This window comes from Onychomys torridus, chromosome 21, assembly GCF_903995425.1.
Source record: "Onychomys torridus chromosome 21, mOncTor1.1, whole genome shotgun sequence".
NCBI classification, from domain to species: Eukaryota; Metazoa; Chordata; class Mammalia; order Rodentia; family Cricetidae; genus Onychomys; species Onychomys torridus.
In genome coordinates this window covers 30,078,760-30,103,477 of record NC_050463.1, presented here as the reverse complement: position 1 = coordinate 30,103,477, position 24,718 = coordinate 30,078,760, and the positions used below count along the sequence as shown (strand labels likewise).

Below are 24,718 nucleotides of genomic sequence, written 5' to 3'. Positions count from 1 at the left end.
CTATGAAATGAAACAAAGAGATTGTCTAAGAACAGAGACTGACTTTATGGAAGGGTTGGTTCCTGGTTGAGGTTGGAGATGCTAATGGTGCATAAAATATCTGTGGCAACCAACAGCCAAGGATATAACATGTAACATGAGTTCAGAATGACACCTTATAGGGGACAATATTTTGTGAGGCCAGGCATTTAGGTCTTAAATTGTCTAGTTGTATGGCTAGACTGATCATTCTATGCTGTTCCTGTTTTTATCTGCAGAATTGGACTCATGATAGTTCCTCGTGATATTTTAAAAATCATTCAAAGAGCTTAAAACCATAACACTATGTGCATCTTGACCTTATATTATGAGGTCTGGGCCAGGTTGGCTATGCCTCTTCTTTCAAGACTATGCATAGTCAGGCTGCAGTCGTCAGAGATGCCACAGTAGTGAAGAGGTATGTACCTGGGTTTTCTCTTTGCTAGCCTATGGAGGAAATTGGTCAACAAAAAGCTAGTTTTTGTACATACGAGCTTGAAACCCCAACAAGTCATTTGTAGACAGTCACCAACTCTCATTTATTTATTCTTCCAAATCCTAACAAGCCCCTAGTAGACATGCAAGTTTGTGCACATGAAAATACAGCATGTGGCCTTGGGAGTCTTGCTATAACTCTGGGCCCTTCTCTCCCTAACCATGTCATCTCAGTCAAGCATATCATCTTTCTGAACCTGTTTTCTTTCTTGTAACATTAAAAACATAAAGGCTGCAAGTGAGATAGCTACATGGAAAGCTTTTGAAAGTACTACGTAAACAAGTATTGCTAAATTTGGAAAGCAACACACTAAGAAATACGATATTTGAGAAATACTGTATTATGAAATGAACACGAACTATTAGTAGAATATGGGTAAGTCCCTGGGTGTAAAGCCTGATGGGAGAATGAACATGGCTCCTAGCTGCCTCAACTTTGGATTTCTGGTCTGATTGTGTTTGGGTCATTTCATTTGCCTCAGTTTCTCCTTGATCCCCCAAAACATCATAAGTTTCGATGTTGATGGGATTAGATAATGAGGTACACTCCATCCTTTTCTTTCTTTCTTTCTTTCTTTCTTTCTTTCTTTCTTTCTTTCTTTCTTTCCTTCCTTCCTTCCTTCCTTTCTTCCTTCCTTCCTTCCCTTCTTCTTCTTCTTCTTCTTCTTCTTCTTCTTCTTCTTCTTCTTCTTCTTCTTCTTTTTGCTTAATACCATTTTTTTTTATTAAGGAATTTTTTTTATTCATTTTACATACCAATCTCAGATTCCCCTGTCCTCCCTCCTCCACCCCTTCTGCCTTCCTCCACAACCCACCCCTCATTCCATCCTCCAACAAGACAAGGTCTCCCATGGGGAGTCAGCAGAGCCTGGTACATTCAGTAGAGGCAGGTCCAAGCCCTCCCCCTGCATCAAAGCTATGCAAGGTGCCCCATCATAGTTAGTAGGAGCTCTCTTCCCTTTCTAAGCAGGAATGTTATTAAATTCTCAACACTATAAGGTCTCATGTAGACTGCTCAGCACCTTGTGATGGAAACAAAAATACTTTATGAATGAATCTCATCTTTTCAAAACAACAGAGGAGGAAAAATGACCCTTCAGAATTTCTTTAGAGTTGTGTACCTCCTTAGGCGGCAAAGACAATGGTAGAGAGCTGTAACTAAGGACCTGTTGCCAAGGGCTCATTGGATCGACCACACAAGATTTATTAGTGCACCCAGCTTTCTTGAACTAGCACTGAACCCCACCTGGTTTCCACTGGCCCTTTCCTTTCACAGAGATATAACTGTTAGGGCTCAGGCAAGAAGCTTTCTCTTCAGAGCTCAGTGTCTTGAGTTCTCTTTCTCATGTGCAGAAGCAAATACATAGCCTTGGACAAAATAGACACTGTGGCATCTCCCAAGTCTCTCAACCTCTTCCCAGCATCACCAGAAAACACTGGTGCTAGTCTGGTGTTACCCAAAGTGCCTAGTACAATGCTTGTCAGGTAAGCAGTGCTTGAGAACTGTTCTCAGAATCCACTCACAGACTTTGTATTCATTTTCCTCGTTTCAGGCTGCCCTGGCAGATTTGGAGGTCTCAGGAGGAAGCATCAGACATCCCAAAGCATTTCCTGTTTAGCTCCTTTGCATTCATAAGAGTCCCGATGAGATCATGAGAAACTTCAGTCCACTGAAATGTTTCCCACAGAGTTTCATGTTCTGAGATTGAGATAGTTCTCAAAAAAAAAAAAAAAAAAAAGCACCTTACTGCAAGGTAGTTAGTGGCCATCTGCTGAGGTGGGGGAAGTCAGGGTGATTCAAATGCTGCCCTGAACTACCACTCTGATGTCGCAGGGGATGTCTGAAGTCCTTTTACAAGGCTAAGAATGTTATTATAAAAGAGAGGCAAAGCAATTATTTTAATTCATCCTCTAGTCTAAATGACTGACATGATATATTCCTTTTGAGTAAATCCTAGTAGGTAAGAAGAAAGGAACATAAAGACACTGACACCTGAAGAGAATAAAGGGTGACAACCTGATAGATGGGCTCAATTAAAGAGGTGGGGAGACCCCAGGGACCAACTAGCCCAGTCTCCCAATCCACGACATGCCATTTTTCTAGTCACAGGACTGAGATGTTTTAATCTGCGGATGAGGTCATTGTTAGAACCGAGTTAGAAGCAGTGGTCCAGGCTTCGGATCTGAGCACAGAGCCTTCCCATCCCTTGGACTGGAGAGAAGACTGCCACAGAGAAACCAGATGAATCTTATTTCCTTTCCAGTTTGGTTTGCGGCTGGACTGCCCTCCTTTCCCTAGGAGACACCATGGCCCACAGCTCCTGGATTCAAGGAGCTTGCTGTGTTCCCAGATAGGGCTCACTCACCTGTGGTCGCTTCCATTCCAGTTTTGAAAGGTGTTTACCCTTGAGCAGCTTCTGGCCTATGGAAGATGCCTCAGCGGGGAATGTATCATCTGTAAACAGCTGACCCCGGCTCAGGCACCGATCCTGTAAAGTCCTGAAGTCCTGATTCTTGAATTTGACCACCGAGGTCTCTGTTAGAGGCTCTGGGTTATGCGCCATGACTATTTCTAGGGAGATGTCTGGAATCCTTTCTTTCTGGTGAGGAAAAGAAATAATGATTAGTACCAGAATATTTTGATGCCCCCACTTTCATAAAATCTGAGGCTCAGATCTCTGCTGTCCCTGGCATAGAGCCCTGGGGCAGGCAGGCCCCAACTAAAATTCATCATCCCTACACTTCCTGGTTACATTCAACTTGGTATACTGAATTAGCATCTCAGTGCGTTCTTGTGTGCACCAGAGATGATGAGGGGATTTGTTCCTTCAACGAACATTTATTGAGCACTGACCTTGTGCCAGGCTCTCTTCTTAATGTTGGCAATCCAAAGATAAATACACCATGATCTTTATCCCCTATGGGCTCATTATCAAGTGGGAAAGATAGATTAGACATTTCAACAACCAGCTATCTTTCAACAGACACTACTCAATTTAAAATCTGTGCAAAGTCTGTGGCCATAAAGAGAAAGCGCCAGAACTCTTGGACAGCCTGGGAGGACATATCTGTAGGTGGGGACATTTGAATCAGCCCTTGACGGAAGAAGAATTTACCCGATGGAGAAATGGTGGGTAATGCTTTAAGTGTCTGTAGCTGCCCTGAGTAGCAAGTGCACCACAGAGGCCTTGGAAGCTGGCTTGTGAAGTCACAGGGTATGGGAGAACAGGAAGTGACTTGGAGGGTTTAGTGGGGTTGGGATTGGAATAGTTAAATATTGGGGGAAAATAACTAGAAGAGCAGATTGGGAAGTCAAATTAAGAGTTTTTTCATTTGTTTTTGTTTTGTTTGTTTGGGGTTTGGACAACCACCTGTAAGCGCGCGTGCATGTGTATGTGTGTGTGTGTATGTGTGTGTGTGTGTGTGTGTGTGTGTGTGTGTGTGTGTGTGTGTGTGTGTGATGTGCCCTGATCATATCTGTAGATAGGATTCTTGTCCACAAAGCCATACAGGTGTAACGGATGGAATCCAACAACATGTACATCCCATTCTCCCATTCACCATCTGTGAAGCTAGTCTGAATCACAGTCCAAAATTTACCAAATTAGTGGGGCATGAAAACCCCCTGTAGGTCTTAAGTCCTGCTATTGAAGCTTCTTTGGCAAAGATCTATTTAGGTGGTACATAAAGTCTCGGTGTCCATTATTTCCCACCCACTACTGCTTCACAGTGAAGAAATGAAGCGAGAAAGAATAAGAGAACACGGAGAACTAACTTATAAGGGAATAATATGAGCTGACAGCCAAGACTTGTGAATCCTAGAAAAACATATGCAAACTTAAAATAACTTGGCAATTATCTTGCAGTTACTTGGTAGTGGTATGTGGCAAATTACTGAGATAGTGCAAGCTCACAGGCAGCATATCACCAGTTAAGTGTCATTGTATGAGCACATTCAGAGGGAAACTGTACTTATAATTTCTCCCAAATAAGAGATGAATAATTTACATTGGCATTATTAGACTGAGCCCTATAAAACTGGCATTGTTATGGATCAAAAATACTTAAATAGAGTCAGATCCATACAGTTTAACCTAAGGTAAAATAATGGTTAAAAAGAGACCATTTGATTTGTCTTCAGTTAGCATTATATACGTATCAGTTTGATTTTATTTTGGGGGACAAAAACAAACCAGACTATGCTGTACACTTCACCATCTGCAATGGGATTTATCCAGAGAGCCCACAACAAATTAAATAGTAGTGGCAGAGCCGGAGTAACTGCAAGCTATCATTCAAGAGCAGGAAAACAGTGGGAGAAAATGCTTGTCGATTCAAGACAATGGCAATGACAGCTGGTAATGAAGAGTTAGGAAATTGTGGGTTTGCCAACTCTGTGCATGCTCAGGGACCAGGGAACCAACACAGTATTACCCAGCTCCTGCCCCTCCATCAAATACTGAATTGGAGTATGTGAAAGAACTCTAGCAATGACCTAATTTTAGCTTATGAAAACCACACTATAGTTACCCTTAATGACACAATTATGGGATTGCTAGTAAGGAGCCCATAATTGCATGTAAAAATTAAAGTTTAAAAGATCTTGTTTCATTTATTTGTCAGAATCATTCAAAGGTCTTCTATGTGGGGAATGAGTCCCTGGCCCATTCTAGAGAGCTCCCATTGCCCACTATTGGGTAGTGAGTTGGCTAGACGTTAGGCATGCCCACTGAAGAGTCACTGTCTAGATTTGTAACATGGAGATAACTTGACATACCGAAAAGGGTCATTCTGAGACTCAGAAGAAACTATGCCTGTAGAATGCATAACACCATCACTGGTAAGCAGAAAGTGGTCAATGGGTAACGGCATTCATACAATGGCCATTATCATTTGAGTATAAATGGGTTACGCAGTGGCCTGACATCATCAAAGGCAAGAACTTCCTGTATTCAAGGGTAGGCTAGGATCAGAGGGGCCTGAAGGATGGGGGTAAGAAGGTGATCATACCTCTCTTGCTCTTCGTCCTCCACTGTCCGCTCATTCACTGGGCTGTCTAGGCCCAGGAGGGCAGGGAAAATGCTCGAAAGTTTAGCGGCAGATGTTGTCTGCTGCCGGAAGAGGTAGGCTACTCCGGGGGAAGGAGCTTTTTCTTTTCAATCCTGTTTATTTAAAACAGCATTTTGATTAATTCTTTGGGAGTTACATACATACTCACCACCCATCTTCTCTCAGATCCACCTCTATCTCCCTACTCACTCAATTTTCCTGCCCTTGGTGTCTTTACTTTTTAAACCCACTAAGTCCAATCTGTGCTGCCCAAGTCCACTTGGGCGTAGGGCCATCTGCTGCAGCATGGTTGACTGACCAGAGGTTCCATCCTTAATGGAAACCGCTTCTCCCTTTCCCAGATGCTATTACCAATGGTGCCTCGGTCAGGGGTGGGACTTCACGTCCACCTCTGAGGGAGAATCTTGATAGGTAACAGAAAAGACAGACAGGCAGGTTCCTTCAGCTGACAGAGACATACTTGTGCCCACACACACAAGCAGCACACGTGCCTCACACCTACCATGTCTTCTCCTTTCTGGACTGTTCATCTGCAGAATTGGACTGCAGGATGTCACTATTATGTGTCCCAGGAAGGACCGATCAGTTTTCCCACCTGTCACTTTGGAGGAGGCTTTGGGGTCTCGTTCCAGTCCTCTCTTCCCTACTTGCCTCACGTTGTAAGGGAAACAGAAACAGGTGAAGACTCGGCTGCACTAACTTGAGAAAGAGAAACGTAAGAGAGGAAAGCCCCGCCTGATGCTCCGGCTGACGTCCGGCTGGCTGCCGGATCTCTCTTGGGGTACACCAATTAAAAAAGGCATAGGCAGGTATGACAATGATAGAATGGATAGAAACTGAGAAATCAGGGAAGTGAATGAGTCAGACTTTGGGAAGAGTGGGGGAGGGGAGCTATGAAACCTCCCCTTCTGCTGACCTTTGCATCTGGGAAACAGACTGAATCCAGACTTTCTACACTCCTCTACTGAGGGGAAAACTGTCTTAATTTGGGCTGCATAACGAAACACCAGTGGCTGGGCCCTCTGTGGGGCATTTGCCCACCAACCCCACAGCTCCCCAGAGTTTTCTTGAGTGTGAGCAGCAGGAAATATTAGATAGAAGGGTTTATAGTGTAAAGATAAACAGATAGAAAATAAAGGATAGCCCCGAGAGGGCCTGGAACCTATTCCAATGGGCCCTGACTGTCTCTGTCCCAGGGTATTTATAGAGATGCCAAGGGGTGGAGCAAAAGACCTCCTCCCCCAGCACAGCCAAGTGCAGACCATCTCAGACACCTGCACTCAGGCCCGAGGTCCTTATCATCCTTTCTATGCGGATCTGCTAGGTAAAGCCACAAGGAACCTGAAAACGGGCTCCCACAGCCCTCTAGCAACAGATTTTATTGATTCCATCTGGAGGCTTGAAAGGAGGCCTCATTCTGTGTTCTCACTTCCTCTATATACACGGCCACAGTCCTTTGTATTCGGCCTGTATTCTTGACATAAACTAGTCCCTGATGCTGTCTGTCACCTCTAGAGGCAGTCATACCAGGGGCTGGCTAGGTTTCCTTCATACCAGTGTGGGTAGGGGTGAGGGAACTCGGATCCATCTGCAGCAGTGGGTCACTCAGTCCAGTGTGACCCAACATGTCCTGATTACATAGGCTAAGAAGTTTGCAGATCCAAGGGAATTGGGGAATTAGGAATAATTAGGACCAGGGGGTAGAGGGGAATGGCTGTCAGTGGAAATCAGGCAGCACCTAACAGTACTGAGTAGACAAATATTTGAATGAATGGAAAGATGGAAAGGCCTCTTTAACAGAGTGGCACTGATACTTGTTGATACATGCAACAACATGAACACATCTCAAATATCCTTATGCTGAGTGAAACCAGTCAAAAGGAATATATACCATACAAGTACATTTAGCTAATGCCATTGTGACAGAAAACGTCCAGTGGTCACCCATAAACCGAGGGAGAAGAATGAAGGCATTACAACTTTTGAGGGTGACACTGATACTCATCTTGAGTGTGGTGAGGACATCGCATGCATGGACACCTTCCAGTTCCATCAACGTTTGTACTTTAAATATGTACAGTTATGTGTTAGTTGTATCTAAAGTTGCTCAAAATTAGGTGCTGTACATAACTTCTTATATATTATATTGCTGTGGATGATTAACTGATAAATAAAACATGGACTGGCCAGTAGCCAGGCAGGAAGTATAGGTGGGACTAGCAGAGAGGAGAATTGGGGGAACAGGAAGGCTGAGAGCGAGACGCTTCTAGCCAGTGTCATGAGTACCAACATGTAATATACTGGTAAGCCACGAGCCGTGTGGCAAGGTATAGATCTATAGAAATGGGTTAATTTAAGATATAAGAAATAGATAGCTAGAAGCCTGAGCCATTTGGCCAAACAGTTTAAATAATATAAGAGTCTGTGTGTTTATTTTATAAGTGGGCTGCAGGACTGCCGGGGCTTGGTGGGAAGAGCTCTCCAGCTAATATTTATAATATTCACCATTCATTTTCCTTCCCATCTCACACAGTATCCTACACCTTATACAGCCATCTCTCCATGGATATTGGAAGTTCTCTCCGCTTTAATGAAAAGTTATGCCATAAATATGCCATAGAAATACCTTATGCTAATGTCTCCAGGTTGGAACTGCTGGAGTGGAAGCTTTGAGTGTAGAGTATGTACACGTGCAGTCGAAGTCAGCTACACTATTTTCCAAGGAAGAGTCTCCACTGCTGTATATCCTGAGTGATTCTGGGTATTGGCAAGTTTCTCATTAGTATCTGGCTAGTGTGAGCAAATAGCAACTCCTTGTGGTCTTAATTTGTTCTCCTGATTAGTGGTAAGATTGAGCATTTTTCAATATGTTCCTTCTCCATTCATGCTCCCTCCCTTGAGAAATGAATATTCATATCTGATGCACATTTATCTACTGGCTTGTCCTTCTCTCATTGATTTGTAGGACTTCTTTATCTTCTTGGGATATTCATCTTTGATCGGGTATATATGTTGCAAGTATCTTCACCCAGCTTGTGGCTTTATCTTCTTTCACAGTGTCATTTGAAGAACACAACTATATTCTAATTTACATAAACATATTAAAATATCAGTTTAAATTTTATGTGGAGCCAAACGCTAACAGTTGTGGGTATTTATAAGAAACTGTGTGAGCTTTTTTCCTTTTTTGTTTGTTTAAAGTTGATTTTTAATTAACACTACAATTTTTTCTGATTTAAGGATTTTTCTAGCTCTATGGCAACTTTAACAAGTCTGATAGAAAAAAAATTAAAATAGACTCACAAGAAACATTTTGAGAATTTAATAAATAATGCTGGAGGAAGTGTGTGTGTGTGTGTGTGTGTGTGTGTGTGTGTGTGTGTGTGTGTGTGATGTTCCCGTCTTCAAAAACAATTTTTTGATAAAAATCTCATATTACTCTGCACATGTAAGGTGGTAGGTAACAGCAGGATAGCTTGGGCAGACTGTGCATCCTGCCAGATGGGAGCACTCTGAGGCAGAATGCAGCACAGTAAACAGAATTCATCGGTCACATTTTGACCCAGAGATGCAATAAGGGGTCCGGTTTACCTGGGAATCATTGTACTGGAATGGTCATTAAATTATGTTCCTTGCCCCATCCTGCTCAGCATTTCTACCTCAGTCACCATCTAAAAGTGTTGAGATTCAAATGAAGATCCTTTGCAACTTTCCCCATCATGTTTAATAATGGAAATCAAGGAGAACCACAACCCAAGAGCTGACAGAATCAAAGCTCTAAAAGACCTCAGAACTAAGAGGATGAAGTATGAACTAGACCACCACAAAACTGTCTTTGCATATGAAGACGAACTGTGCACACTAAAGAGAGCAGGGTCAAAGTTAGCATGATGTAAAAAATCAATCAATCAATCAATAGTTAGCATGACTTCATTTTGAAAATACTCTGGGCATTTGACCATGCTCCGATAAGTATATGGGCAACACAAATTGGACTTGGTGTATTTTTCTTCTTTTGGGGAGGATGGGGTGGGGTGGGGGGGACACACAGGTGGAGGATGGACCTGGGAGGACTGGGAAGCAAGTGTGATTGGGGTGCATTGTATGAAATTCCCAAATAATCATAAAAATATTATGTTGGGGGAAAAAGAAAAAGAAAATACTCTGTATATCTGACTTCCTGCTTAAAATGGAGCAAAACTATGTGTGGGGTCAGAACAGCTTCAAAGACAATGTGTTGCTCAAGATGGAATGGCTGTAGTCTTGTATATCAAGCTGTTCTTGGCTTACTGGAGCATTGAATGTGTGGCTTCAGTACTAGGGGCTACATTCCAAGGGGCCCAGTGCTGCTCTCTCTCTGTTGTGTGGAATTTGGCCAGGGAGGCCAGTACTCCACTTGCAGGCAGGCTTTTTGATATGTTGTTAGTTATACACATCTGGAGCAGTGGGTGACTTTACTGAATTTGTACAAACAAGATATACAGACTGGAGGCAGTCCAGTCAAGCAGACAAGGAGTCTAGAGACCATGATCAGTATCTAAGTAAGTTTACTGGGAAGGAGGGCACAGAAATGTCATTGTTCCCAGCCCCTGTATCCTGGGAAGGCAGAAGTTTGACTGTCTCTGGACCCTAAACAGCTGCTGGGTTCTTGTCCTCTCTGGCCTGAGACAGCCGTTGTTGGAATCATCTGGCCACATCATGTAAGCCAGGCTAATAAGCCTCATTTTAATATATATTCTTTCTCTTGGTTCTGTTACCCTAGAGAACTCTGATTAACAACAGGAATCACTAGGCACATGTGGCCCTTGAGTTCTTAGTTATAATGCAAGTGACTGACTTTTAATCTGACCCCATTCTATTTCATTTACATTTAAATTGCGTTTAACTGTACCCGATCTCTGTGCAACTAGTGGCTGCCTTACTGGGAAAAAACCCGATCATGACACGAAGTGCCATGGAACAAGGAGGAACATGACAGCATTCCGGTCGGACTTATCAAGCGAGGAGGATGACTGCAAAAGGATGCAGAAGAGTCTTTGCAGCCTGCAGATCTCTTTCAACGTTGGCCCGCCGGGCGCTCTCCACTCAATTCCTTTTCTCCAGCATCCAATTTTCCTACCTCCGACTCACTCAGTCACTTTCTTCCAATGACAGGCCCAGGAAAGCAGCTACCCCCCACCCCCACAGGCCTGACAGTGACAGGTGCCTGAGCTGTCCTGGTGTCCCTGCCTACAGGAAGTACTTGGACTATTCAAGCCATAAAGGATGAGTTCATTTGCATTTTTTTCCCAAGTCAGCTAAGAAACAGGAAGGAGTGTTCAATTGCTGCTGGCCCGGGAGTGATGCACACAGCCCTCTCCTGGCCGGTGTTTTTTAGAACAATGGAAATAAATCTGATGTAATGTAGCAGAACACGACAAGGGACGGCTTTCCCCTTAACAAAGACTCATTTGAAATGGTGCCCAAACCCTGCGCGAGGAGCGATCTATTTCCCACAACAGTGTTACAGCAGAACCCATTACTAATTCCACAACTCAAATTAAAACTAACAGAGCTTGAAGGCTGGGGCTGACACTCTCTCTGCTGACAAGGAACAAGGAAGGGTGGGGGAAGGGAGCCTGCTCACTCTCATGTGTATGTGTTTAATTACACTGTTTAACACACGGAGAATAATTTAGTCACCGGAGTGGAGAAAATAAGGCACTTAACTGCTCTCTGGCGGAAAAACACCCGGTGCAAGCCACTTTTAGCTATATGCCACCTTGACGCACCTCGGAGCTTTAGGGAGAGGGAAAGAGGGAGAGATGGAGGGAAGAAGAGAGAGGGAGATCTGGGAACAGAGGAAGACAGGGGAAGAGTAAGGAGGGGAGGAAGGGAGGAAGAGAGGAATTGGATGCAAAGACAAGTGGAGAGAGAAGAAGCCAGGGGCAGTGAAATTGGAGGAAAGAAAGAAGCCCTTGTACATAGGCTTAGCTGCTATTAGTGGAAGGCACAGAACTGTTCTCCAGGAGAGCTTGAGGGACATGGTGCCAGTGTGAGAACTGGGCATTGATGACAGGTCTTGAAGATGGGGCTACACTCCTAGGTGAGTGTTGATCCTGAGTTTTGTTCATGCTTCCGACACTCAGGGAGTTTCCAGCCATTTGTAGTCTAAAAGCCACGGATGGGGATTACATCCACCAGAAAGGCAGGTCTCAGAGGAAGACTCTCGTAGCTTCTTTTCCTGCTGCTGTGTAAATACTTTGACAAAAGCAACCTAAGAGAGAAGGGGACTGGCTGCTTTAGCTCATAGCTCAAGGTACTGTCTATCACATCAGGTAACTCAAGGTAGCAGGAGGCTGGAATAGAAGGGTACATGCCTGTACTCAGTTTGCCTCCTCCACTTTATACAGTGTAGGATTCCCCTGCTAGGGAATGGTGCCACCCACAGTTAAAATGGGCTTTCCTATATCAATTAATGTGATCAAGATAATCCCTCACAGGTCTGCCCAGGATCTTATCTCTTAGTTTACTACAGATCCAGTTAAGCTGACAAGTCAGAGTTATTGTCACAAAGATTGTAGTGTGTTCCACTTTCCAGAGGAGGAAACTGAGGCTCAAAGTCAAGTGGGAGAAGTTGGGTGACACTTAGGGGCTTCTGCACTATCCCTGACTTCAGAGCTGGAAATCTGGCCTGCAGTAACACATGGTGCCTGTCCATTCTCCTTCTGCTTGATCAGGGCTCAAAGGGATGGGAGGAAGCAAGCGTCTGCCATCCTCCAAGACAATCTCTAATCCACCAACTGGCCACGGGGGTGGGAGATGAAAGAAGTCTTTCTCCATGCTCAGGTTTAGAAGCAGTGGAGCATCTCAGCTCTATAGCAGGTGTCAGAGAAGTGAGTGCTCAGAATAGAACTACCCATTGACTGCCAGTGACTGGGTGTAGCCTCAATGCTGGCTGCCAAGGAGAACAACAGCTTGGCGTGAGAGCACATAGTATGGAAGATACTTTCTGTGGGTCAGCAGACACGGCAGCCACACCACTCTCTTTCCCACTGCCCTGGCATGTGAATGTAGCCTCTCACCCTCCCAGCCTCCCATCTTCACAAGCCTCAGGAAGCTCATAGATCTTAACTGATGGGAACGTCTCAGGAAATCCCACTGACATTAAGAACAGAAAGGATCTATGTAAATCCTCTGATCTCAGCTAGCCTCAATTTTTCCCTTTGGAAGATTAAGTAAGTTGGACTTTCTCTTCTAAGTTTCTTTTCCCCCCCCTCTTTTTAAATGTATGCTCTGTGTTTCTGGTGTTAAGAATATATAGCATATGGGCTCTTCTGTACCTTAAATATTACCAGGCAGTAAGGTTGAGATCCTTTTTACTGTGCTTAAGTTTGTGTCCCAACACCCACAAGGAAAGGACATTTGTCTTGGTGTCTCTCCTCTCCCCAAAGGTCTCTGATAAGTATCACTCCATTAAGAAACATACCTAGAAAGCTTGTGGGCAGACTGCTAGCTGTATTCCACTAACAGGGTGGAATATTCTTGCTGCATGCTACAGCTGGATGCATCTCAGAAACACTGTATAATATTTGCTATGTTCCTAGATCTCTGGGCATAGATTTTTTTTTCTTCACCTATGAAGAAAGCTTGTGCTTCACACTCAAACTTAGCTCATTCCAGTTTTCTCTTAAGCACATCAGGAAGTCTTAGGAAGTTGGTGCTGGGCATGTACTAAGCTAAAATACAGGTTCATGATAAGTGAGCTTCTGTGTTAGAACCAAGGTCCCTTGGAAGAAAGACCTAGACTCCCCTCCTGATGATCACTTCCCAAAGGCCAAATCAGACAACACCAGGTTCAGAGTCTTTCTTCCCTTTCCGAAAGAAAAAAAATAGAGAAGTTAAGGTCACCTTTAGATAATCCATTTATTCTTGAAAGATCACCTTTGGGCTTTTTCTTTTAGTCTTTGATTGACATGAGACAAAGAACAGATGGATGAGAGGGGTAGATAAAGGCAGGGAGAACACACAGGAACAAGAACAGCATGGAGACTGAGGCAGAAAGGGGCCAGAGACAGAAAGGAAGTCAGAGATAGCCACTTGGTGGGAAAGGGACTATGGAGAAGAGACCTAAGGCATGCAGTGTCAAGATGCAAGGAGAGACAGAATGTACCTGGGGAAGACATTCTCTTATCATTCTAGTAGCTCACGGTGTTGAAGCTGTTAAATGCCAGGGTCCCCCATCTCTCCACAGTGAGCATTCATGTACAGCCAGAAAAAAATGCATTTGCTGTGACTCGTCTCTAGATGGAGCTCTTGAAGACAGTCCCTGCCCCTTTATTTCTGCTTCTAGCTTCAACATGGGAGAGGAGAAAGGTCAGTCGAGTTAAACAGTATGGATGCCTTCCCAGCTGGTTTGACACACTAACTTTTGACCTGGCTATCCTGGGCATCTGATGTCAATGTTAACCTTACAAATGTGTGTCAGAGCCCTAGACTGGAGGCCCAGCCCAACTCTAATGCTATCAGTGGCTTCTCCCAACATAATATGGGAGTGGTGGTGATGAAGAGGAGGAGTAAGTGGTACCAACAGCCAAGGAGCACTTTGACCACGGGGACCATTCCCATTTCCCGAGAAGTAATCTGGGTCACCTAATGATGGTCCCAGGTTCAAAAGCCAAGTTTCCAGGTAGATAAGGTCACATCTCGGGAGTCGGGGACAGGGTGTGGATCAATGGGAGGACCAATGTCTTCAGAAAACAAAACTTGTACATTAAATGTGCCAAAGAGCAGTCCAAAAGAGACTGGAATTAGAACACAAACCTGTGTATATAAATGAGTGCGGACGTATTAAGGAGTATGGGAGGCAGAGACAGGCAAGCTTGGAAGGGTGACGAAGCCTGTCAGGCATCTTAATGTCTTTCTCCACCCACTCACATTCCCCAGACTCTAGATTTCCAAGCGGGGCCAGGTAACTTGTGAGAAGAACTGTGTCTAAGAAGGAAAGACAGTAATAGGAAGAAAGGAATGGTTTGAGAGGCTGCAGATGCAAAGGTAGAGGGCTGGTATGGACAGGACAGCCCCTATGAATATGGACAGGCATTGAAGCCTCTCTCTGAGAAGAGGTGGTGATGTTGTCAAGACCTCTCCTGTTGCTTGAACCCCCTTTCAAAACCCCTGAGGTTGATCAGGAGTTACTGGGGGTCCTGTGCCCATCTGGAGAAAGCAATCTCACTGAGTGATCAGGTAGGATTCATACACAGGTCCAACAGAGACACTGGTACTAGAACAGGGCTAGCTCTGATATTATTCATGTATCCAGCAGCCCAACAGATCACCCGGACATCTGCGATATTATACAATATTCTTTTTGTGTATGACTCCACCAGATGGGCAGCTAGTGGGACAAACTTACTTTTTACCCTATACCAGTTCTTTTGAAAGTTGGATCCATTACTGGATATAAGCAATAAATATAGATTTGAACAAAAGATGACAATTAGACTGTCTCGGAGGCAATGCAGGAGCGGGAAGAATTGGTTCACAGCTGCTTTTGAACACATCGTGGTTACAGAAGGCTAGGAGGGCCTCCACACATCTCACATGCAACTGTCTTCATCCTTAAGATGAGGAACCAGGCCACACTGAACTCTCCCAGCTGTTTACTGGGAGATTCAGCTTTGCAGGTTGATGAATTTTCTACATATTGCTTGCTTTCTCATTACATTGAAGAATTCTTTTGCCAAAAAAAAATATGCAAAAGAAAAAAATAGAACATAGTAAAGTCCCTTGAGAATTCAGGGAACAAGGCAGAAGGGGATGAAGACCTGCCCACAACTGCCATGGTCAAAAGCAGCATTTCCTGTGGGCATTAAGTAGAGGAAGGGGTGGTGGGTCCTATGCCTTTCTTCTGGCCTCTGCATAGCCGTTATCTGGAGATTTGAATCATAGCCCACCAAGCAGAGGGAAGGTAGTAGGACACATTAGCCAGATGTTGGCATCAATCCTTTACACCAAGGAACTCTCCACTCGGGCTCTCAGAAGTCATGTCCGGTTTTTTCTCCAGTTCTTCTAGTTTCATCTATCTCCTGGGTGTCTTAGTTTCCTTCTTTCTTTCTTTCTCTCTTTCTCTCTCTCTCTCTCTCTCTCTCTTTCTTTCTTTCTTTCTCTCTCTCACCTTCCTCCCTTCTTTTCTTTCTTTCTTTCTTTCTTTCTTTTTTTCTTTCTTTCTTTCTTTCTTCCTTCCTCCTTTCCTCCCTGTTCCTCTCTCTTCCTTCATTCCTTTCCCCTCTCTATTCTTTCTTCCTCTCCTTCCTTTTTTCATTTCTTATTTTTTTGTTATTCGCTTGCTGTTTTTCACTCTATGTACTGTGTTCTAGGCAGAACTGTTCTAGAGGTAGAGATGGAGCTGGGCATTTGCTCAGTTGGTAGAGTGCTCGCCTACCATGCACAATGTCCTAGGTAAACTTAGCATGTTGGTGCTTTCTGTAATCCCAGCACTCAGGACATGCAGGAGGACCAGACATTCAAGGCCACCTTCAAGTACATAAAAAGAGTCTGAGCTACACAAGAGTCAGTCTCAAGGGGTGGGTAGCAGAGTCCTGAGCATGGCAGAGAAGCCACACTCTACTCTGGGCTTCTTAGAGCCCCAGGCTTTCTTCAGCCTGCCAGTGGCTTGCTGCATGTTATACCGTGTGAAGTTTCAGAACTTTGGTATGGCTTCTTACAAACATTCAAGACATGGGGTGGGCCAAACCATCTGAAACCCTCATGGTACTCTGAGGGGTGAAAGAGGTGTCTCCTAGAAAACACTTGTATATTACATTGTGCCAAGAAAATTGATAATTAGTAAAATACTAAAATGATTATTTGGTCCTTTTTGAACTTATATTTTGTCTCAGGTTCTTTCAGACTCTTTTGGGATTCTTAGTCTCTCTCTCTCCCTCTCTCTCCCTCCCTCCCTCCTTCTTTCTTCCCTACTTACTTTTTTGTTTACTTGTCTGATTTTTGTTTTGTTTTGTCTGGAGACAGCTGATGTAGCTCAGGCTGGCCTCAAAGATGGTGATCTGAATGAAGATGGCACATTTCATGCATGTGCCTACATGCCTAGTTTGAACAGTTAGTGTTAACTGGAATGTTGAGAAGAGCTTATAGCCACCAGGACGATGGGCCCCAGGTATGTCTATGGGGGATTATCTTGACTACCTTCACCGAAGTAAGAAGACCCACCCACTGTGGGTGAAACGATTCCCCAAGCAGAGGATCTAGACTGTACAAGAGTTGAAGAAGTAAGCTGAATACGAACACACATGAATTCACTGTTCTCATCTTTTGACTGTAGACATGATACGAATCGTCTCAAGTTCTTGCTGTGACTTCTTCCACCGTGATGGACCTTGAACTTGATCTGACATAAATCCTTTGCCACCACAAGTTGCCCTTGCCAGAGTATTTTCTCAAGCAATGAAAAAGAAACTTAGATGCTCAGCCTCTTGGTTTCCTTAATACCCCAGACGAGGAAGCACCTTTGCCAACTGCTCTGGGACTCGGGTGAGGTGTCAGACCTCAAAGACCAGACATAGGTTTCTCAGGGTGTTCCAGTGAACCAGATAACACAGCCAGGAGTTCAGGAGAGTGAGTCCATCTGGACAAGGAAAATGAGGGAGCCAGAATGTGCAGCACTTCTCCTCTTGTCTCTGTGCAGAGACAAGATGGACAGCCAGTCTGGAGCTAAGCATCTGGGCCATGTCTCTCTGTAAAGAGAGGCCAGATGGGTGACTTCCTATTGTTGCCCACCATTCTCTTACTACTTCCCATTTCCCGCACTCTTGCTTCCCTGGATGGTAGCTCCTAATGTGTTAGTACTGGAACACCTAATCACGGCCGGAAGCTATGTAACAGGGGGCTCAGGATAAAGTACCATCACTAACAAGGACGCAACTTTCTTGAGCAATAACCACATTCCATATACTGCTAAGTCCTTTGTCTCATCTAACCTCTCCATCTTGAGAAGAACGCACCATGGCTACCACATCTTAGTGAGGAGGAAAGGGGGACACTTCCAACAGATAAGGTAGTAAAGGATAGATACAAAGTGTGCCCTCAGTGCTGATGAGGAGGCCATTCCACTGTGCGCTGCCTCCCAGCACCTTCTCTTCTGAGGTGTTTGCCTAAGAGGGTCACTAAACATAACCAAGGAACCAGGGAGCAAAACAAAATGTGACAGAACTCTAAGCTCTGTCGTTGGCATCTAGCAAGAGCTTACCAGTCACCTTCTCCATCTACAAATTGGAAATACTGAACTCACACGGCTTACGATACTTGCCCATTACACAAGCAGCTCATTATTATAGTCTTGTCACTTCACATAGCAATCAACAAGCCCTCGTATCGTTACCACGCCTCCCCATAGAAAGCATTGGGGTCAAGCTAAGTCCACAGCAGGGAAATTCAAGAAAGTGTTCTGACTGAATATCCAGTCAATGCCTCTTGGGGGTAAACAGATCTCCACCTGTCACTTGTGACCCCATTCTAAGCACAAAGGGAAATACGCCTTTGTTCTAATCTGGGAAGCTTGGGGTTCACCTACCCAACAGTATCACATCTCAAAGACAGGATAACGTCAGCAACCATAGAGGCACTCATGTGACTATGACATGGTAGGAGGCTATGGAAGCCACCTGAACCAATGCAGTGGCAGTGACCTGCCTTTTGTGTTGAGCTAAGATTTTTTTTTTTCAACTTCTTTCTTGTAGCTCTTACATCGGATTATTAGACGACAGTGTCTAAGCTCCATACTTCCCTTTAATGGATATCTATTAAATATCTACTCTGCCAGATCTATGACTCAGTGGACACAGAAGTCACGCTTACCAGGCTAGACATATTGCTCAGTTGGTAAAATACTTGCTACACAAGCGTGAGGACCCAACTTTGATTCTCAGCACCTATGTAGAAAATTGGGCATGGTAGCACACACTTATCCCAGCAGAGATTAGAGACAGGCAGGTCCCTAGGGCTCACTGGCCAGTCAGTCTAGCAGGAGCATTGAGCCTTGGGTCCCAGTGACCCTGATTCACAAAACAAAGTAGATGACTCCTGGGGCGGCACCCAAGGTTGGTCTCTGGCCTCTATACACACACACACACACACACACACACACACACACACACACAAAGTAAATAAATAAGGTGGACAACATCTGAGACACCAAGGTTAACCTTTGAACTTCACTCACCTCAGCACTTATATGCATATATATCCACATAGACACATACACACACAAAGAGACAGATAAAAAAAGAAATCACGATTCCTGTCATTGGAGTGTTCCTGTGGTCAACAATGACCTCAGGGTTGTGGCCCTGAACGAACAGAAAGCAAAAATGACTAAGTGACTTAGACATTTGCTCTATGTGAACCTGGGCAAAATTGTGACAAGCTTCTCCGAAACCTGTGTTTGTCCCTAATACTACCTTTTTAAAATTGAAAATTTAGGTATTTTTGCATACAATATATTCTGATCACGATTTCCCCTCTCTCTGACTCTGTCCTCTGAAAACATCTATCTCCTTGGACCAGGTACACAGGAAAGGTATGTTTTTCAGAGGCCCTCCGTCCTTCATCATAGCCCTGGGGCAGGACCCAGACCCAGCATCATGAGGAAACACATAGGCTCACTGATGGCCAGAGGATTATCTAGGTCCGGAGCCTGAGAGGTCGCTGCTAGCACCTTACCTGTGTCCTCTGAAGGTGCATCCAATAGAGCAGCACTGTGGGCAGTATTCCTGCAGGAGGCCCACTGAGATGAATCAGTCGCACAGGTTGAGCAGCAGTGGTCTTGAGAATTGGAGAGTGGCAGAGGGGACAATGGAGGAGAGGGCTGTCCTTTTGGAGGAAATGCAGGAGAACTGGCGGTGCCAAGCAGGTTCTGCCTACCTCTCCCTCTCAGGTGCTTCCTTATATGGGTACAGCAGGTACCACAGCCCCACCTTAGTTAAACAGTAATTCCAGCCTTGGCCCCGGAGAGACAGAGACGGATGAACAGAGAGAGATGAATATGCTCTCAACAGTGAGGTCTCCAGATCTACCCCCCCCCAGTCACCTCCACCCCCGGCCTCCGACTCACTTTGGACACATTAGCTGCTGATTTCTCACCTTGGAGTTTCCTTGTTTTCAGGTATTTCCACGGCTTCATCTTTACTTTGCTTCTGGGACTTGGCGATTTTACAAAACCAGGGAAGCTGGTCTTCACGCCTCTTCCTCATCCCAGAAGCTCAAGTATCTTGTCTTCCCTGCCAGGCATGGTCACCCAGAGCAAGTCACATCTCATGTTCCTTCTGCTGAAGAACACATTTTCTCTTTACAAATAAATTTCAGAATACATTAACCTCTGGGCATGGTGAGACCTGCAGAATGGACTCTGCATCATCTCTGCCTAATGGAGTGTGGGGAAATAGATGAGGCCTGTGAAGCCCATGCCTCCTGGTTGAAAAACCCCGACACTATGGTTCAGCCTGGGTTATAGGAAGTGATGGAAAAATGGGCAACGCAGGACAAATGTAGAAATCACTAGAAACTAACGCGAACAGTCTGTTCCCAAACTGAGAGGGATGGGAAGACAGGAGATTGAGAACATGGAAGAATCTGACCCCTTGGGAGATGTGGCTTATACTGCCATGGAGATAGGGTAGTGGGTGGGTACACTGGAAGGGGAGGTCACTGGCTTGACTTAAAGTGAGTTTTGATCCATTCCTACAAGTTGTGTCAGATCTAGGGAAGACTCTTCCTTTAAGCCTTCGTTTACCAACCTGTGAAATGAACCCTGTTTGTTTATTGTGACAGACTATTAGAACTTGTACTATCAACATAACAAACAGCACACTTCCTGTAACTATGAATAAATATGCATAGATATGCATGTTTGTGGTGCGTGCCCCAAATACTTATACTGACTGAATATGTAGTCAAAAACATTTGAAAGCCATCGTATCAAAAAAAAAAAAAAAGTGAGAAAATACTTTAGAGAGCCCCACCCACACGATCCTATATTAAGATTGTGCCTCTAGGAAAATAATTGGGCTTTTTTTTTTTTTTTTCTGGCTTACTGATGATGGCTTTGTCTTCTCTCATCTCATGAAATATTTTTTCCTCCTAAAAGCAAGAGTCCTTGTTCCCTACAGGAGTCACTGGAGGACTGAGTTCAGAGGGAAATGTCTCCTGACGGAGTGTTCGATGCCGTCTCACTGACAGCTGGGCTGTAAGAATAAAGAACGGCAGTGGTGAGGGGCTGTGTGCTGATTTCTTGGTATTCTCCTTTCCCTTCCCTCTACACACCCTAGCAGCCAGCTCCCAGTGATCTGTGTTTCTAGAGAATTCTATCCTGAAACTATAAAGTAGACGACACTTCACCATAAAATCTTAACTGGACTTCCTGCTCCGGGGGAATGCGGCAGGCTCCACATTTCATACCTGCTGTCCAACACGGCCCATGGGTCCCCAAATGGGAGGCACAAAGGCCACCTGCTTCCTATATATGGTGAAACCATGCAACTGTGTCTTGGGGGTCTCCTGAAGCACCTCCCACCACTGTCATAATTTGTGTGGAACAGCCACACAGATCCTGTGGTGGCCCAAGCCTGGACTTCTGGGATTATTTCCCCAGTGCCAATCCTGGATGATGAAGGTATGTTTTCCACAGCCTGTGGCAACACCCACCTTCTCCCTACAGTAGCTTTGCTATCACTGCCGTGGTTGCTCCCACGCTTGTGCTTGTGACATCTCTTGCTCCATGTCCTGTAGAAGCAACAGAGGGCAGGTTTTGTTTTTTGTTTTTGTTTGTTTGTTTGTTTTCTTTTTTTCCCCCTAGTATTTGGAGCCAGGAGAAAACCGGAGACAGACTGGGATTAGGAGCCACACTCTGTACTTAGTACAGGTTTGTAACCTTGGGTCAGGTTACCTTCCCTAGAAAAGACTGCTTTCCCAAGAGCATCCTTACTTACCCATGTGAATAAACAATCCAGCCTCCAGCCAGGTCTCAGCATGCCTACACCTGAGTGTAAGGGGCATAGCCTTTCTTAGCTCCCTCTCCTGGCTTCTCCTTATCTTCTTCCTCTAGCCCTGAATTGGACTTTGCCTCTCTGCCCCTTTACCATATTTTAATGAGAAAGATATACATAATTGAGAGCCACGGGACAGCCATATAGTGTGACTTGATATGAGTGTTGTGATAGACACTAGCACTTTCAGTGAGGTTCCCAAACAGGCAAGACTCATTGAGCTAGGAGTCATGGGAGACCCCTCTCTTGAGTGGAGGATGCAGGACAGCTGCTGGAGAGATGGGCGTGGTGGAGTATGTGCCCACAAAGCAGGGCGGTAAGAAAGAAAAAATCCTGCACCCACTTGGTGACTTTTCTCCATATGAAGCCCAGGATACCAGCATCCAGGTTAGGAAACGGTATTATGGGGACTGGGCATGGTGATGTACACCTTTAATCCCACTATGTGGAAGGGCAGAGGTGGGTGGATCTCTGTGAGTTCAAGACCGGCCTGGTCTACATAGCTAGTTCCAGCACAGCCAGAACTATATATAACAGAGAGACCCTGTAAAAAAGAAAGAAAGAGAGAGAGAGAGAGAGAGAGAGAGAGAGAGAGAGAGGAGGAGAAGGAGAAGGAGAAGGAGAAGGAGGAGAAGGAGAAGGAGGAGAAGGAGGAGAAGGAGAAGAAGAAGAAGAAGAAGAAGAAGAAGAAGAAGAAGAAGAAGAAGAAGAAGAAGAAGAAGAAGAAGAAGAAAAGAGAAGAGAGAAGTGAAGAGAAGAGAAAAGAAAAAAGAAAAGAAAAGAAAAGAAAAAAGAAAAGGAGAGAATGAGCATTGTAGGTACCCAGAAGTCTGTTGGGCAGACTGATCCTTCAGGGCACCCAGGTAAAATGCTCTTGGTCTGGTTGGTTCTGATAAGCCCTATTCTGTTTTCCTTAATAAGAAAATAACAATGTTGATTTAGGGGATTAAAATTTTCTATGTAAAACTATGACAAAGGGCACCATTTGACAGGGTAAACAGGTTTCCAGAACACTTGCCACACAACTAACAGGATCATCTAACAAATTTCATGTGGGTAGAAATGACGAAGTGAAAAAAAAAATGTGAGCTGATTTTTGTTAGGGCAGAAACATATGAAGAGACAGAACTCAGCCTGCTGCATTTATGGCAGACCCAAGCCAGGCCCAGGTCTATTCCACTCTGATGTCTTACCATGCCTTGCAGGACAGGACCCAACAACAACCAAGAGTCTCATTTGCATGTCCAATGGAGCAGAAATGAGAGTATGCACAAATGAGTGGGTGGGGGGCAGAAGCATCTGGGACAGAAGGATCCAGAGGCGGTTTTCAAATGGCTTGACAACCTTTCCTTCCTTCCTTCCTTCCTTCCTTCCTTCCTTCCTTCCTTCCTTCCTTCCTTCCTTCCTTTCCTTCCTTCCTTCCTTCCTTCCCTCCCTCCCTCCCTCCCTCCCTCCCTCTCTCCCTCCCTCCCTCCCTTCCTTCCTTCCTTTCTTTCTACAGGCATCTATATAGAATTTAGAAATTCCCAGCATTCCAGTCTGCAGCTATACTTGTGGCATGCCAACTCAGGATTCACACCATATCACTCTGGCTTAGAGCCTTCTCTCTGTAGACACCTCCTCCATGTTTCTGGTGAGTCCCGGGGTGTCTTCTGGGTCTCCACAGAGCATGTTCTCTTACGTCTGGGGGACTAGAGGAGGCCTGCTTTGCCCCGAGTGAAGGTCTCTGAACCACTTACTGTCTCTAGCCCTAGTTCCTCCCCTTCCAAACGGCTTCTGAACTTTCTTCCCTACAATCACTGTTGCAGTGATGTGCCTGTGGGAGTGTAGGGTGCAATAAGACTCTCGACCTCCTAGCTGGAACTTGCTCCCAGTATTAGCACCTCTTTTTCTGAGTCTCTTACATACACACGTCCTTTCCTTGATATTTTAAACAAACTTAAGATTATAATACTGTTCTATACCCCACCCTTCCAACTTAAACCTCAGTCACAGACATGCTTTGATGCCACCGCCTAATCTTCAGAGCCACAGCTCCTAATGACTAAGTAGCATTTCAGTGCATGAATATTGTTTTGTAGTATATGTATATATGTATATATATAATATGTGTGTGTGTGTGTGTGTGTGTGTGTGTGTGTGTGTGTGTGTGTGTAAAAATGACATATAAATAAACCGTCTAGCTCCACCTACTTTCAAATGATTTTAAAAATTAGGAACTATGTTGGTCCACAGTTATGGGATGCATCTTCATCTCCCCTTGCCTTGTTGGGGGGACATGATATCCATATAAAACAAAGGAAAAGATGTAGGTGAAAGTTTCTGTCCTGCAAGCCACTCCCAAGTAACCACACAGAGGCTTAATATTAATTACAAATTCTGGGCAAATAGCTCAGGCTTCTTACTACCTAACTCTTACATTTAAATGAATCCATATGTCTTACCTATGCTCTGCTACATGGCTTGATACTTTGTATCACTCGGTGTGGCATGCCTATCTTGCTTCTCTCTGTGTCTGGTGGGGACTCCTGACTCCGCCCTCCTCCTTCCCAGCATTCTCAGTTTGGCTCTCCCACCTAACCTTATTCTGTTTTCAGCCATTTGCCAGTCAGCTTCTTTATTAAAACAATCACAGTGACATATAGTCACATAGTGTATAGGAATATTCCACAAAAAGAAGATGTTAATTTGAGAGAAAGTACAAGGGAGAATCCATGTATATAACAAATAAAACAGAAGAGGCTGTGAATTTGAGAAAGAACAAGAGAAAGTCACATAGCAAGGAAGGGAAAGGAAGAGAGAAAATGATACATTTTAATTTATTACAATTACATTATAAATTACACTATATTATAATTATTTGCTGTACGATTATATTATACTTTGATTACACTTAATTTTGAAACATTTATTGAAAACAGGAAAATATGTTCTGTCCTCAAGTCTGGTTACTGTCACACCGACTCCGTTCCTTAGAAACACTGACTTCCTCACGTGACCCTTCATCTGGTCCTCATACAAATGCCTCTGCCTCTCCAATGATGGACAGAGTGACACTTGAGATATTAACATCGCTTTCTCCCCACTAGCATCCCCCA

The 24,718-nt window shown here is 44.5% G+C and overlaps 1 protein-coding gene across 1 annotated transcript in view; it reads right to left on the bottom strand.

The window, feature by feature from the left end:
- Positions 1 to 5,535, bottom strand: part of Capn13 (calpain 13) — a 63,150-nt gene extending 57,615 nt beyond the window's left edge. Inside the window, exons 1-2 of the mRNA XM_036171422.1 lie at positions 5,524 to 5,535; positions 2,880 to 3,113 (exon numbers count right to left, since the gene is read on the bottom strand). Of these exons, the coding sequence (XP_036027315.1) occupies positions 2,880 to 3,077 (198 nt within the window). The 5' untranslated portion in view covers positions 3,078 to 3,113; positions 5,524 to 5,535. The remainder of the gene's footprint in view (positions 1 to 2,879; positions 3,114 to 5,523) is intronic.
- Positions 5,536 to 24,718: the final 19,183 nt, after the last annotated feature.